The 15,743-nt window shown below is 49.5% G+C and overlaps 1 protein-coding gene across 1 annotated transcript; it reads left to right on the plus strand.

Moving 5' to 3' along the window:
• Positions 1–12,452: 12,452 nt before the first annotated feature.
• On the plus strand, positions 12,453–13,538 carry CGCA056_v003689 (uncharacterized protein; the record flags this gene model as incomplete). The annotated part of the gene is made up of 1 exon (XM_037318946.1): positions 12,453–13,538. One exon carries the CDS (start codon positions 12,453–12,455, stop codon positions 13,536–13,538), a length of 1,086 nt encoding a protein of 361 aa, XP_037183612.1.
• Between the last annotated feature and the right edge of the window lie 2,205 nt (positions 13,539–15,743).

Below are 15,743 nucleotides of genomic sequence, written 5' to 3' on the forward strand. Positions count from 1 at the left end.
TGCTCTTCCAGGCGCCGGAACAGCTTCTCTGATGGATCATCAGGATCTATCACGGCGTCGACCCGTCTGAGTGAGGGGGTATCATCCGCCGGTTTGGAAGCAAATCACTCGAAGTATGCGCGTTTTCATTCAGAGATCAAAGCTATCTCAAAGAATGATTCAGGAAATATAAAGCGTGGAGAAGTCATTGGACCAGTTCAGAGGGAATTTGAGATGGACCCTGCACACAAGTTCTGGAAATGGAATACGGAGACTCAGAACTGGTTTCACAAGGATGAGTGCACAGGTTTTGTACTCTGGGCTCCTAAGCAGCTGGATTAGCCAGCCCGCTGTTTTAGGATTCACAGCTTCCTTGTGTACTGCTTTCTATGATCTCGCTCTGATGCCAACGCATCACATCACCCTACCTAGAACCCCATATCAAGTTGAATCACATACTGTATAGATTCAATTGTTACTTGCAAAACCACTTGGCCTGCTTGATGGAAAATTATTGTTTGACTGTGCCATTTATAGAGAAATCAATCCGTTCAGGTGTGCATCAGGCTGATATTGGCCCCGCGTTCGCGACTAAGGTCAATGTGGGAATCGGATGAAGGGAAAGCGCCTTCGTCTCTCAACTAAACGATTACCGCGAGCCTAGACGTCATCATTTCAAGCGATTGTTTCTATTGCCTAGTCCAGCAAAGTCGTTGAAGCCGGGAGTTGAGACGTCCATTTCCGGCGCGACCGCTATCGCCACGGACTCGACCGGGGCCGCGTTGTGGGGCCGATTCCAGCTAGCTCCGGCGCCGGGTCCGGCTTTTTGATTTGAATAATGAGACGACCGCAAGACCAGATCAAAACGGGTTGATGCACTGTATGTGTCTGTTTTTGAGTGGAAAACGGGTAGCTGTTGCAAGTCAGACTCTAGTAGGCCCGTCCAGGACGTGCATCGATCGGTGGCGGACAGACGATGAATCGCTGTGGTAAGCTGCAGAAAGGGAAGGAGGATGGCATGGTTGAACATTTTTTTGAGGCTCTGCGAATTGATCGGCCATGCGAACCATGTGAACCATGCTTGACGCATTGAAGCCCGACCGCCCCATGTCGTTGCCTAGGTTAGCTGGTCACACAGCTGCTTGGTTCGCTTCACAGTGGCTGAGCTGAGGATGATTCACAGCCAGCACATACTGTAATTTCATCTAAACCCTAGTCATGTTCCAGTGGCGTACAGAAATCGGTTATTCGAATTTCGCCGCAGCGACGCAGTGGATTTTTAGCGAACATACAGGAATCACCGTTGAGCAAGTAAAGGATCTGCCTAGCGGATCGATTTCCGGCACGTCCGCGAGACTTATCGAAGCTCCTGAGGCACACATAGAACTCTGCCTCTCTCGGAAGATTGATCTTGACCAGTAGGAAGGCGAACCGTTGTCCCCCGTGTTCACTTTCGAAGCGCAAATCAGGCAAGAGACACTCATTCCCATTCATTGGCGAATGACCTGGACCCTGGGGAAGAACCGATGAGATGATTATCGTGTACCTAGAGGTGTCCAAAAAGGTCAATCAAGGCTGCAATAGCTTTTACAGGCCAAGTTTTCCAGTCCAGGCGCGTTCATGGTTTCCTTCCAATCAACCTACACATACATCTTTCAGAAGCTAGACCTCGTGAATGTCAAAGGATTGTGTGGCATTGGATAGCTATTGACTTACAATTGTTGTCCTTAAATGGGGAGTTAATTGTTGGGAATCAAAGAACTTGTTGTCGACGTTCAAATCACACGATTTTGACGATATCACCGCAGGTGCATCGCATTCGTAGCACCCCCAGAATGAAGGGGTCGGTTCGGGCTAAGAGGTCGTCATATATTATCCATCTACATTAACCGGAGACTTTCTCTTATCATTCGGCATGAATGTTCACTATCATTAATCGACATTCATGAGACACAAATATGAGAACACAATAGACCTTGAGCACCATTTAATGCTTAGCTATGAGTTGCACCAAGCGAAGTTTGATGACCAGAAATGAGGGTTCTGTTCGCCCCTAATGCGCCCAAGAATACATAGGAAATTTCGCCACGTTGTTCTCACTCGCTCGCCAGTTGGGCAATCCTCCGGTGCTGTTGAGATGCAAGCCTGTTTTGGGATTTGTATAACAAAATGACAGGTAAAGAGGTGGGAGGGGGAGAGTTTTGGGCAGTGCCCTCAAGGTACAGAGGTAGCAAGAGGGCCGGCACCAACGCCTTGACAAACGGAAGGACTCTTGCCGAGGATCGGGTCTCAATGTTTCAGTCTTTCTGAACTGCAAGCGGTATCAGAGGAATGAATTTGGGTCATCGTTTGTAGTGCTATCGGGTGGGCTCGAGTTTCTTTGCGCGCCCGTCCCGTTAGAGACAGTTTCGACACGGATTTCCGGCAAGAATGTAGCAAACATCGGCGAAGGCGCCAACATCATGGAAAAGGATGGATACGATGGTCTGCAAGTCCACCTTGTCATGCCTTGTTGTTCCTCAGGAGAGTCCTCGGAGATGGATCTGTCGTTTTCTTCTGAGTTTGAAACAACAGCAGGGTTATAGAGGGATTGTGAAACTTGAGACATGAAAGAATATCCTTGGGAAGCCATCTGAGCTTCCAATATTTGAGATGAGGGTATGGGTATGCAAGAGTCGGCAAAGCCAACACTATCATAGCTCATGGTTGGTGAAGCAGCCGTGGGTTGAGGTACGCCCATCTGAAGTGTGGTCTGAATAGCGCCTTGGCTATAGACGGACTGGAATGGTGGACCATTTACGTCTCCTGGAAGACTAAAGTTGGAACTTTGGTTCTGGTCTCCCATGCTATTGAAGCTGTTGCAATCGTCGTCGTAAAAGACTTGATTCAAGCTACAACTGTCATCTTCATACGGTAAAGACTGTGCGTCTAGGATGGATGTCCAGGTTGTCGAGTCCGGCGCAGCATCATTTGCGGAAGAAAACGATGGCTCTACACTAGCACTGATGTAGCTTGGCACATATGGAGAACGTGTTCCCATACCAGGATGGAGGTAGTCAGAAGCACCGCAGAGCTGGCCATTCTCCAAGAGTGCCCGTTCCCAGTCTTCTTCACGAGTCAGCATTCGTCTTCTATGTAATTCAAGACTTGGAGCTCACCTGATCCGTCCGCCATGGAAGGCATTGTCCTGGGTCGATCCGCTCCTCGATTAAAGCCGAGGTCGATCTGGGCCTGGGTCTTTTCGGAAAGTGAATTCTTGAGCCTGAGCTTCTCAAGTATTCGCTTGCCCGCGAGCAATTCGATACCCTTGGACTCAAGAATGTTTCCAGACACTACCGTGACATTGCATTCCCCCAGCTCGCTATCTTTCAACCATGTTGTCTCAACATCAACTTTGACGAACTCCTCAGGCTGGAAGACGCCAAAGTCCGTCATGATTGCCAAACATAGGTTAGGTGTGCACGGAAGAGGCCGTAGTCCCAGTCTCAGAGCCGCAGTCTTTGATATGAGGGAACTGTTGCAACTCGAATCATAGTGAGTGACCACTGGTTCGGCATCTATCGCGACTTTGTGCGGTCGAATCCATAGTGACTCATCGGGAGGTTGGCTTCGCAACGTCTCAATAGTGGGTGCATTCAAACTAGATGCACTTCGCCCAGACCTAGCAGGAGACGGCTGGGTACCGACACTGTATGCTCTTGCCCTGGACACTCTGCGCGATCCATTCTTAACAGTAGTTTTCGCTTTTTTCGGCCGCGGGCAAGCAGGAATCGATGATCGAGGGGCCTGGGCTTGTGCTTTCGGCGTGACTAATGCGTGTGTATCAAAGCCATTATGACTAGGCCTTGTCAGAGACGATTGTCGACGCAAGTTCTGGGCTTGGTAGTTAGCGTGCCGCTCTTGGAACGAAGTGGCTTGACGAACCAAGGTCAGCTGGGACAGCGGTCGTTCCTTTTGGGTCGTTTCGTAATGACCTCCAGTAGAGAAGTTGCCTCTCATGGTTAATTCTTCGTGGCTGAGATCGTATGGGTGTGTACACTCCTCCACACCTCCCAGTCTTCCGACGCGTCACTTGTCTCTGTATAGGTGGCGGTCAGAAAGGACAACAACGGGGTTCTCCGGAGTACTGAGTACAAAGAAGGAAAGGGAAAGTGTAAGGCAGGGTGGCTGACCGATTGCTAGGACTTTTTTGATAATTCAGCCCCAACTAACGACCACCCGACTCTGTCAAGAGAGTGGAGGCTGATGAAGAGAAGAGCAACAAGCAGAATGAGGCAAGACTTAAGTCCTGTGCATCTGTGAAGAGGGATATGGATATATCTCAAGGTCGGTGGGAGGAAAGCTACAGCTTCTATAGCGAGCGGTATAGCCTGCTCAGATGGTAACAGAGCACTCAACAGACTGAATGTCGGCGAGCACAGCCAGCACCGCCCAGTCAGAATGCTTCGAAGGCGTAATGCAACATGATAAACTACAAAATCAATGGAACTTTGACCTCAATCCCACTTATTTCGTCCGGGTGTGGCCCCATTATGCTAGGCATACTCGAGTGATAGCTCCTCCTACCCGCCTCACCCAGCCTGCTCAGCGTTCTGCAGTTAAGAAGGTTTGTGGTCTCTCTTTAGGCTTCGAAGGAGATGGGGAGAAAATGATGACGTTGGAGTCACTTTGCAATCGAGAAACAATAAGCGGTATATACTTTTCGATTCGAGATGTTGGACTGAGAAATATTGTACAAAGGTATTGCGCTTCTAGCCAGCGCGTGGAAGAAGTAGCGTTGTCTTTCGAGATTCGAAGGCATTTCGGAAAGCCTCGTCTGATCGCCCGTAGTCATACGTGGTCAAGATCGTACGGGAAGAGAGCTTCGTGCCTGCACGTAAATGGGGCCTTTCTACCCCCCTCAACATCTTATTGAGTCTACCTGCAGCGATGTTTTCGGACCATGCATGTTCCCCACACACAATCTGTCCCTTATCATTGTCATCACTGGTTAATTCGCGCCCAGCGCTTGTATTTACGTACGGCGAGAACGATTTGGGCTTCTTCTGGATATCTCCTATCGGCATGACCGTCCATTCTAAGTTCACGTATCATCCCATTGGATGCATCGGTGGTTCATTGGGGTAAGCAGATCTGCTTGCAGTTTTTATCATTGTCAGCCCTTACTATGAATGCATGCGTGTGAATTCCAATTCCAATTCCAATCCCAAAAGCCTGCAGATTACGAAAGCCACTTCAGCGATGTCATCACTAGGGCCACTCCGTCTCGTGTTTGCGAACATCAAGCAATCGGGATTCAGCGAACTGACATTACCGAAAATAAGACGAGGCGATGTTCTTGATAACCACTACAGCCAGCCTCACTTTCAGACCGATTGCGATTCGCACAGAGCTGCTCAAGGCCTAGTACGTATCGGATGCTCGAAAACGCCATTGCAACCGTGGATTCCTTTTAAGACGGATGAAGGGTGACAATACTTGCCATCGATCTCTCCAATGGCCGGACCATTGGTTCTGTTTATTCAATCTTATTCGTCAATTGAGAACATTACATGATCTCCTACCACATGAAGACTCCAACATCGCCGCCATGGTAGAGTGCACATCAATCAACCGCAGCATCAGCGCACCAAATCCTCCCTCCCAGTCTCAGAAGCTGAGATGGCATCAGCCGAATTCTCAGAGATCACACGCAATGTCGACATATGCACTGCAAACTGAGTTCTTACTTCCGTCGCCACCAGACTCACCCGTTCCCTGGTCAGATTCATCTGAGACAAAGTCGAGAGGGTTGGGTTCCGACAAAAGCGAACTAGATCGAGGTCAATTCTTCAGCGCAAGCAATACGAGGCCCAACGGTAAGGCGGATAGCGATACTTCATATCAACCGTCTGAAATCAGCGACAGTCCTCAACAACCTTATGAGGCCGTACGCTTTGCTGCTTCTGATGATCACTTAATGGGAACCTGCCCCTGGGACGAGACAATCTCCGCCTTCCAGCCATCACAGGCGCTGGACGGCCTCATTCCATGCCTCGAGAGTTTCAAATTTGATCAGGTAGCTGAGCCAGAGCGACATATATCATCGCCCGCCGAATCAGCTGAGTCTTATTTTCCAGGCTACTGCTTGGATGTCGATGTTACCAAACAAAGGAGCAAAGAATCTCCATTCGACGACAATTTCTGGGGGCAGAGCCAATCTTTGAAAGACTTCCAAGAAGACCCGGCTCATAAGTTCTGGACGTGGGATATCGGGAGGGAACAGTGGTTCCATCGCGATGATGACACAGGCTCCGTCATCTGGTGCCCAACGGAGTTAGATTAAGGCATGTTAATACACCTGTCGCATAATGAGAAGTCGATGGTATTAGGGATGCCACCGGCTCTAGATCTAGCATTTGATTTCCGTAGTGTAGGTTCTGGCAACATCAAAAGGTTCTAGGGGTGTGTACTTGTGGATAAGCATCAAGGGGCGTCGGCGTTTCGTTCCTACACTTCTATGTCTCATCATAGAATTTCATTATAGCATTTATTTATCTACATTCTACTGTTTTAACTTGGATTGAATTGAATCTTTGAGTATGACTTAGATGCCGACAGTGACCTCGGATTCTGCTACCAAATTGAGGCACACATCGCAGTGTATGATCTGCTCGGGAAATGAGAATATAGCGGATGCTTCTGACATAAGAATGCTCTTTTATATAACGAAAAGATGATCACTCTATTGACTATCTTGTTGCTGAAGTCGAGTTGATTCCACTGCCACCGGTGTCTTTCAAGACACGATCGAGGCCCATGCTCAATGTAATCACAGATAATCTTCTATAGCCCTCATAGTTAAACTTTATGAGACGTATGCAGTGTGAGTCCCTTTATTCCTTAACGCCCATTTCATGCAATAAGGAAATTGACCTATCTTGGATTAAAATTCTCATCATTCGCAAGTACCTGGTGAATGCGAATTCCTCTCCGGTAGATATTCTGGCGCTTCGTTGACAGTCTGTGCGCTCTTCCCGGGCAAGTCGTCTCGTAATGAAGTTGCGTTGTGGGAAAACGCAGACTCCTCTTCCAATTCTATCGCCGAGGATGGCGGGGTGGACGCATGATTATGCGTGAATAGAGACGTTGCCTCCAAACGGGTCGTAGATCTGGATGGCCGAGAGCGTCTACCGGTGCCCAAACGTTCCGCGTCCGTGCCGGAATCCGGACCTATCTCATCAGCTAAAGTGCAGATTGGTCTCGGACAGCCACAAGGGGCGGTTCCGGTTGTGGTGATTAGCGGAGGCATTGGAGTTGCTGTTGAGTCTCTTCGTTCCACAGGTTCTACAGGGCTCTCAGGTGAGAGGTTCGAGACATGTTTGTCGGGCTCCAAGAGCTCCCTAGCAACCGTACTCTCTGACTTGATCTCTGATCTCCTCCGAGCGACCTTTCTCCAGAAGTTGGTGCCGATGAATAGATGTTCCTCTCGTTCCACTTCTTCCGAGCCTAGAACGCCAACATGAATGAGCACAAATTGATGGATCCCAGAGCATGGAGCCCGGATCCGCATGTCGACGTAATCCCTCAGGTATTTGATACCAAATGGCGTATGGTATGGATGTTGTCGTTGTGTAGGTGTCATTGGGATCGTCCTGAGACCTAATGTGTTGGCAAGCATGGCAGTCACAACCGAGAACACCCAACTGGTGTTGGCGGCCATGTGAGTTCGAAGGATGCCACTGCCCGATTCGATCTCTACGTGGAAGAAGCGACCTTCGATACTATGTAAGGGTGTCTCAGTCGTGTTTAAAGTCGATATCTTGTTTTGTTCGGTCGGTAGTCCACATGATGTTGTCGACATGATTGGATATACTGTAGTACGCCACTGTACCACGACTGGTCGATTTACAATTCGAGCCCGACTTCGTTTCTTGTGCAACTTGAGTTAAACTCAATGCCGCTTCGTGCTGTTGCTCGGGTGGTAGCTTTGCACCAGATCTCGCTCGATTTCGTGCTGATGTCGTTGGGTTGTGGAAATGATTAAGATGTCTTCGAACTGACACTGGATCTCACAGGCAAGTCCCAGTCTTTGGACGGTCTGACATTCGCCTTGTCCTAATGAGTGTGGGAGATGTATCTGTGTGATCGCTCTCAGCGGGTGTGGTCGCCTATGACAATCGTCGGAGAGAGACGCGATGATAAACAAAAGAGCGGACGAGAAAGAGTGCACGGATGGGACCAGAATACTGTCAAGTTCAAACGTAGCACAGCTGAAATGCCAAAACTCCGCCCCGGAGTTTGTGCTTAAATCTAATGGGAAACCGTGATGCTCCCTGCCCGGTTGCCTACTTTCCTTGCGGACTACTAAGGAAAGGCAACCTGGAGAGCCTAGGCAGCCCGTTTCATACCCTAGCACGTCTCCCGAGTGAGGCTGCTGAGCGGACTCTATTCACAGATGTCTGAACTGCCAGGACTTTGACCGAAATCTGCATAGGTTCTTCGTGTAGTTGTTAAGGTGAAGACTACTCCAGACGTGACGCTGCGTATCTATCGATGGAAGTCCAATTTGTAATTTCAGCCCGACCCCGCAGTTGAACTCCTAGAAAATGCAGCATGATCGCATTCGACGGTCATGATCATGGTGATGGCCCGCTGGCCTAGGTATTCACCCCGCTCGCCTGCGTCTTGCTTTCATGCCAACGCACCCATGCATACAACACTAGAGCGACCTCAAAAAGTGAGGCGGACCCGAAGGCTCACGAGTTCTCCTTTTGAGCCATTATTTGGAGGTGCATCATACAGCATAAGCACCTCTCAATTGTAATTTCTTGGAGGGTGGGAAAGACGCACTGCTGGCACCTATAACCATCTTACTAGCCGGCGTGGCTTGCAGATCTACTGCATGAAGGTGTAGCTTTCGATTACTGCATCTAAAGACGCAGCTTGTTGCGGCGCCATGTCCAAACGACCTATGGGATGAGAAGCCGTTAGTTGGCCCACAACTTGTCAACAGGGCCTTTTATCGGTTGCAAATATTCCATGGCATGATGCTGCATGGTCTTCTTACTGGACAGATGCTTGAATATGCGCACAACAATTCAGTTCTGGGATGACCCGGGAGAGTCTGTGGAAGTTTGTGAATGAGCAAGGAAGGATGTGAAATCCTCAGGTTTATCTCTTGGTCCCCCTGCTGTCCCTGGCAAATTCAATTCAACTTCCATGAACGTTCCTCTTGCTAAGAATTCGACAACATACAAGAGTCTTGAAGAAATTCAATGCAGACTTTGGCTGTGTGAGTTCATGTTCGCCATTTGGCTGGTAATCAATCACTCATTGATGCGATTGGATACTGCAGATGCTCAAGCCCACAAACGACATCTCCAGAGTGATCACCAGCCGTAGGCTTCGAGCGAATGGACTATAACTCCGCACATCAGTCTTACGGGAACGGCCGGCATCATGTACCAAATTCAGACGAAGACGCCCATCGGAGTGATGTCTGGACGAAATCCTCCTACTCCCCACGTCTGGGACATTCATCCAAGGCAACGTCGTTACCAGCAACAGACTTCACGATGTACAGTGGCCATGTAGGGACAGCTGCGGAGAAACGGGGAAAGCGAGCCTACTCTTCTTCGAGAAAGCAGTCTGTTCCGGCTGGCTCGGGCGAGCGACAGAGTAAGCATCTGACTGAGCCGGCCATTTCTGAGAACGGTGTTGGTGAAAGTCAGAGAGAGTTTGAAATGGATCCTGCTCACCAATTTTGGAAATGGAGCGTTGAAAGCCAAAATTGGTATCACTTAGACGAATCCACTGGCTCAGTCATGTGGGCACCTCGCCAGTTGGACTGAATTTTCAAGTCTAACCTTCACCCCTTATCGGCACACGGCAGCGTTTCTTTTAATTATTGAATATGTTTTTATGATGTAGCAAGTCATAGTGAGGACAAAAGTGATGGTAAACTACAAGCGCAACTCGGAGAGAAGTCGGATACTGTTGTTGATAGCAACAAGAGAGTCCTATGTGCAGCTCTGTAGCCTCTGTCGCAACCTTCAATCCGGAGCCAAGTGGAGAGGCTTTGCATGTATTGTAGCCCAGTCCATACAAACTTATGGGGGACTGGGTCATTATGCAGGAATGCTGGGGATTGGGCCTCAACAGCCACGCCCTGGCCTGAACTTCCAGCCATCTGTCCGCCACTTGAACAATCTCAATCTGATGTTCACAAAAATCCGTGGTTCAGAACAAAATGCCTGTGCAAGATGCTGCTGCCATATACCAATCGCCACAGCCAAATCACATAGCGAGTTTGAGAACAAAAGACGCGCTCCTCGCGGAGCCCAAATCCCCTCAACAGAAAACAACTGAAGAAACAGAAACATCGCACCAGAGTTGTCTCATCAGGGACTCGCACGATTCAGACCATGAGCCAAATATCACTGAGTTGAGGACATCAGACGTCGGGGCTCATACAGAAAGCAGACCTTGCCCACGGTTGTGGGTCAAATCACTCAAAGACTCTGGCAACTCTATCCCTCTCGTCACCAGATATGAGCCAGCAAGTGAGCAGTCGCTTATTACCAGGTCTACCGTCAACAAGTTAGGATTGCGAGTTTTGCCGAATAAACCTACCGGACGAACAATCAAGACAACCTTTGGGATACTCGAGTGCAAAGCGTTCGTCAGCATCACCGTTGAGTCGCCATTGGCAGGCGATTCCCGACTTGAAACATTCAATGTTGCCGTCGCCGAGGATTGGCTTGTCGCAGCCCAAGGCGTCGAACTTTTGGCCGGACGAAGGATAATCGCAAGACTTGAGGAACTTGGTGTCAGCCACCCAGCCGCCATCTCTGACAGACGTCCAGAAGTGGGCTTGAAGCACCCCTTACCAGAATTCTCAGAAACGTCATCGTCGTCTATAACGGAAAGAGAGGACCAAGGATCCCTTTACTATTCTTGCAAAGATGTTCAGCAACAGCGCGCAACAGGTCTTTTCGACAACCCATTCGACAGAGATGACTCAAGCCTTGATTCATCTGAAGCAAGCACCCATTTGACCGAAGGATCTGAGAAAGACAGCCCATTGAACTGGAACGACTTTTCCAGCGTCAGTTGGTCCAATGGATCAGACAGGAAAACATCAATCAAGTCGGAAACCCTCAGCAATTTCGGTCGTACCTTCATACTGCGGGATGAGAAATCCGGAGAACGTGGCTCAGGTTTATACAAGGATAATGGTCCTATGTATGACTCTCTACCAAGAGGACTCGAAAAACGCAAACTCCCCGATTGGGCCAATTTCAACACAGCCCGAGCCGTCAGCACTGAGGAATCGAACGATGATGATGCCTTGGATCCCGCCCCGGCCGGAAGTACGAAGTCACATGGCAGTCTGCCATCAGACATTGTCCCTCGAGCCCCTCAGTGCTTCCAGGCAACCGAGGGAAGTCATCGAGAATGCGTCTTGGGCCTCCGCTCGCGGGAAAAGATTTCAGAAATGATGGTATTGCTATACGCCCTGTTGGGCTTCATGTCTTCGCTGGCGTTCTGCTTCGTATACTGGCTCGAGATCACGAAGTACACGTCCATGTCTGGAAATGAGGATTGAAGATATCCTCATGTCTTCCGAAAAGGTGGTGTACGCATTCCCGTACACCACTCGTGCAAGAATCTTGTGGTAGCATAACTCATGTAGTGTTATCGAATGAGCACAAAAGATCATCGTAAATGAGCAACACAGCGTTTGTATCCGACGTGACTGTCATCGACTCCAGCCCGGAGGGGACCGCGCTGTAGGGCCGATCATTATGTGCCAGCTCCGGCGGCACCACCGGTACGGTACGCTGAGTGCCAAATAAACGGGCAGGTGTACTGAACTACTCCACTGTCATATTGATTCAGCACATATTGATAGCTTTTGCATGCCAAATCTTAGTAGGATAGGCCACGATGTGCATCAACTGGCACCGAGCGGATGATGAGCAACAGCCACAGGCTGCCGAATGGAGATAGCGACGAAGTGGCATTTTGTACTCTTTCTCGAGGCTCTGTAGACTGCCCAATCAGCTCCGATCCATGCGAACCATGTGAGCGGCGCATTGAAGCCTGACCAGCCCAGGCCGCTGCCTTTCTTTTGGCGCTCTCTTGCCCGCACATGTTGTAATCCCTCCTAAACCCAACATCACGTTGTCGCTGGTCAAATTCGCTCACTCGAATTTACCACCTGACACACCCATTCTAAAGAACGAATTCCTCACCGACAAACACAACCCATCGGGAGGCATCTCAACGATCTGCTTAATGTTTTATGTGTATCGAAGAGTGATCATCCACCTAGCGGTTTGATAGCCTTGTGGTAAGCGCATTTCGTTGGTCTTCCGTTTGCCTATTTCTTAAACCTCGGCCCATCTAATCAGCTGGAGGAAAGTTTGAGGTTAGTCACAGCAGATTTGTAAATCACCCTAGTACTTTATCTGATTATACCCCTAGTTATGGCAAAGCCTCAGCGTCTACTATCCCCTGAAAATTGCGAGCTCTTCAATCAAAACCTAGACGACAGGCCAACAGGTGTAACCGTCGACGTCCCTCTCCAAATCAGGGTTGAGTCGGGGCAGGGCGCTTTCGAGACGCGCCTTGCCGCGCACACTCGCTTCAAATTCTCACTTGCAACCCCTTTGCTTGCGCGTAGCCTAAATCTCAAAACGCTACCGCTATCTCCAAGTCAACGCCGTCACATGTACGAAACGCCGTTTGGTCTCATGAGCTTCAATTCTTTCGTTCATCTGTCCGTCCAAGCTCCGGAAGCAGGCATCCCCTGCATGACTGTCAACGTTTTAGTACTCGAAAATGACCACCAATGGCGCAATGTCGACCTTTTTCTTGGTCAGAACTTTCGCACAAAAGCTATAAATGCCATAGCATCACCAAATGTTTCCTCATGTCAGAGCCTAAAAGACCAACAGCAGGTGCAAGGTGCCAGCCATGTAGCGGTCACTTCTCAGATGCGTACGCCAGCGATCGTCCCAAAACCCTTGCCAACAACCCCAGAAGCTTCGACGGGTTTGATGGGAATAAGTAACCAGCGCTCAAGTCAGCCAAATCAAAGTAGCCTGGAAGCCCATTGCATCTTGGATGATGATCAAATGTCCGCGTTTGTCACCCCACCAACATCCCTTAAAGAGGCGCAACACAACAGGGGCTTGATATCAGAGCCTCCGAAAGAGACTCCATCGCGTATGATGCCAATTGGCGACTCAAGCAGCAGTACCGGAGCTGAAGAAGCAGAGCTATCCTCTGGTTTGGAACATACGCTGGCTCAGTTGACTGGGAGAAGTGAACCGCTGATGTGCCTCATCTCAGAGATTAGGCACTCCAGTCCTGTCAAGATGGTCATGAGAACAAGTTGCAAGACTTCCTGGACGGATCATGTCAAATTTGCCTTGGAAGAGTTGACAAAACACCGATGGACCTGGTGGCCATTCACACCCCCAAAACAACCACCGAAAGACAACGAATGCCAGTTGGAATGGACGTGTGTAGGTGGACTTTCTGATCGTATTCAGACCTCGGGACTCTGACCATTCATAGAGCTGCGGCGAAAAAAGATGGGAAAACGTCCCTTTCGACTTCGGGCAGGTGCTGGTTGAGTTCGTACGCCAACACAGCCCTAGCGCGAGAGCCTCCGAAACGAAGGCTGCCCCAGTAGTGTCTACTGAAGGCCGTAATTATGGCGGCAAACCTTCAAATATTGGTGGCTCGAATATACTATCAAGTCCAGGTGGCACATCCTACCCAGAAACGATGGTCCAGAACGAAAGTGATGACACAATCGCTGATCAACCCCAAAACGTGGATACGCGAGAGAAACATATCTTCTTAGTGGCGTCCTCCGGATCTCTAAATCTCCATCAGATTATCTCAACCTCACAGTGCACTATGGACTTCTCTAATAATCTTCGTAGAGGGTACCGCCAACTCAGGGGTTTCTGGCGCTACTGGTTCTCCATCTACAAGTTCTCGCATTGCGATTTCTTCGAGTTTGAAAAGTTCTGTTCTTCGACATTCTCGGACCTTGGCCCAGGATTGCCACCTGAAGAGTACCCCTATACCGAAGACTACTTCTACAAACCTCGCCCAGCGAGATCCAAAACTCCAATCAGCCCGAAAGAGTTCGAACATATTTACTACCACTACCGAAAGACTTCAGCAGCCAGAATCAATACGTGGTACCAGCCATTCACAGTGATGGCACAAGCGCCCTTCTACTGGCCTCGTTGCTTCAGGCAGCCACCCCCGCTCTTGCAGCAACAAATCGACGGCAACTTACCAACCGACACCGTCCCCAAGATCCCTCAACGCCTGACCCATTTCGACGAGCTCAGCAACAACAGGGAGACCTTCTGGGGGCTTCATGCCCGAGAACAGATTTCAGCAATGATGGTATTGCTATACGCTCTCCTGGCCTTCATGCCTTCGCTGGCGTTCTGCTTTGTATACTGGTTCGGACTCGGGGACAAACAGCCGGACATGCAGAACGCAACGACGCCGTTGACGATATCTTTGACAACGTTCGGCTTATTCATGGCGTATCTGGTGAAGCACTAATGAGCTCTCTTTTTCCCCTGCGTCGTCGTATTCGTCTCTGTTCTCGCCATCCTCGCCCTCGTCCATTCTCCGGGACCAGTGATGACGGACGAATCCGCATAGGTCATGGAAGTAATGGAAGCGGACATGGAGGAGCTCGGAGCCATAGGAGGCTACTCAATTCTGCGTTACTATAGTGCTCATTTCTCATGAAGTCATTTGTAGTTCCAAGAATGGAGGATTGACTAGCCTCAAAAAAGACTGACGACAAATCAATATGCTCATAAATGAATTGGTGATAAAACCAAGCATTTCTCTTTTGTACAGTAGTTTATGGACTTGGCGCTCTTACACAAACACAAAACCACACCAAAGGCTTCAAACTAGTTGAATAAGATGCATGGAGGACATTCGACGTCAACCACCTGACTCAGCATGCCCCCCAAAACAACGTTTCAACCCGCATCTCCAACCTTCCCCGGATCGTCGTCTCATGAAACATGCGAACCACAGTCACACACACACATTCCCCCCCTCCATTTACCCCAGGATCCTCCCCAGTAACCGCCGGCAAGCGGCAAGCGCCGATCCCCCAACCCCCCTTCCCTGCCTGTATCTGACGTCGTGCCATTGTCGTCGCAACCGTCGACTCTCACAACAAGCCGAGGCTCGCGATCCCGGCATGGCGGGGGAAACGCGACGGGCATTAAACACCAAAGAGTGACATGCATATGCACCCGTGCCCGCGTCTGTGCAACAACGGGACCTCTCACTAACGACGGGCGGGGAAAGCGCAGACCAAATTTGTCACCACACGCAGCTTAAAGCCAGGAAGTAAAGGCCTTGTGTGCAAAATGAAGGAAGCTCTTCTTTTTCCCACCTCTCACCAAAACCGACGTTTATGCTGTGAGACTAGAATGAAGAGTAAGGGGTAACCCGACATGCCCCTTTCCAAAAACGCCAAAGAAGTCGTGGATAATTAGGAGAGAAACCATTCGTCCTGAAAACAGGAAATCATGGATAAAACAGGATGGAAAATACCATCCGGAGTATCATGGAATAATCAAGAAAATAAAAGCGCTCCTCTCTGTGTCCTCCGTCTCTGCAGATGCAATTTGACCGGGCAGTGACCCAAAATGACTGAAACTTAGGTTGGGGTATTCAAGCGCGCATTATATCGCCCCGACGATTCTCGAATC

This window comes from Colletotrichum aenigma, assembly GCF_013390185.1.
Source record: "Colletotrichum aenigma strain Cg56 chromosome Unknown KSG_Cg56_contig02, whole genome shotgun sequence".
Taxonomy (NCBI): Eukaryota; Fungi; Ascomycota; class Sordariomycetes; order Glomerellales; family Glomerellaceae; genus Colletotrichum; species Colletotrichum aenigma.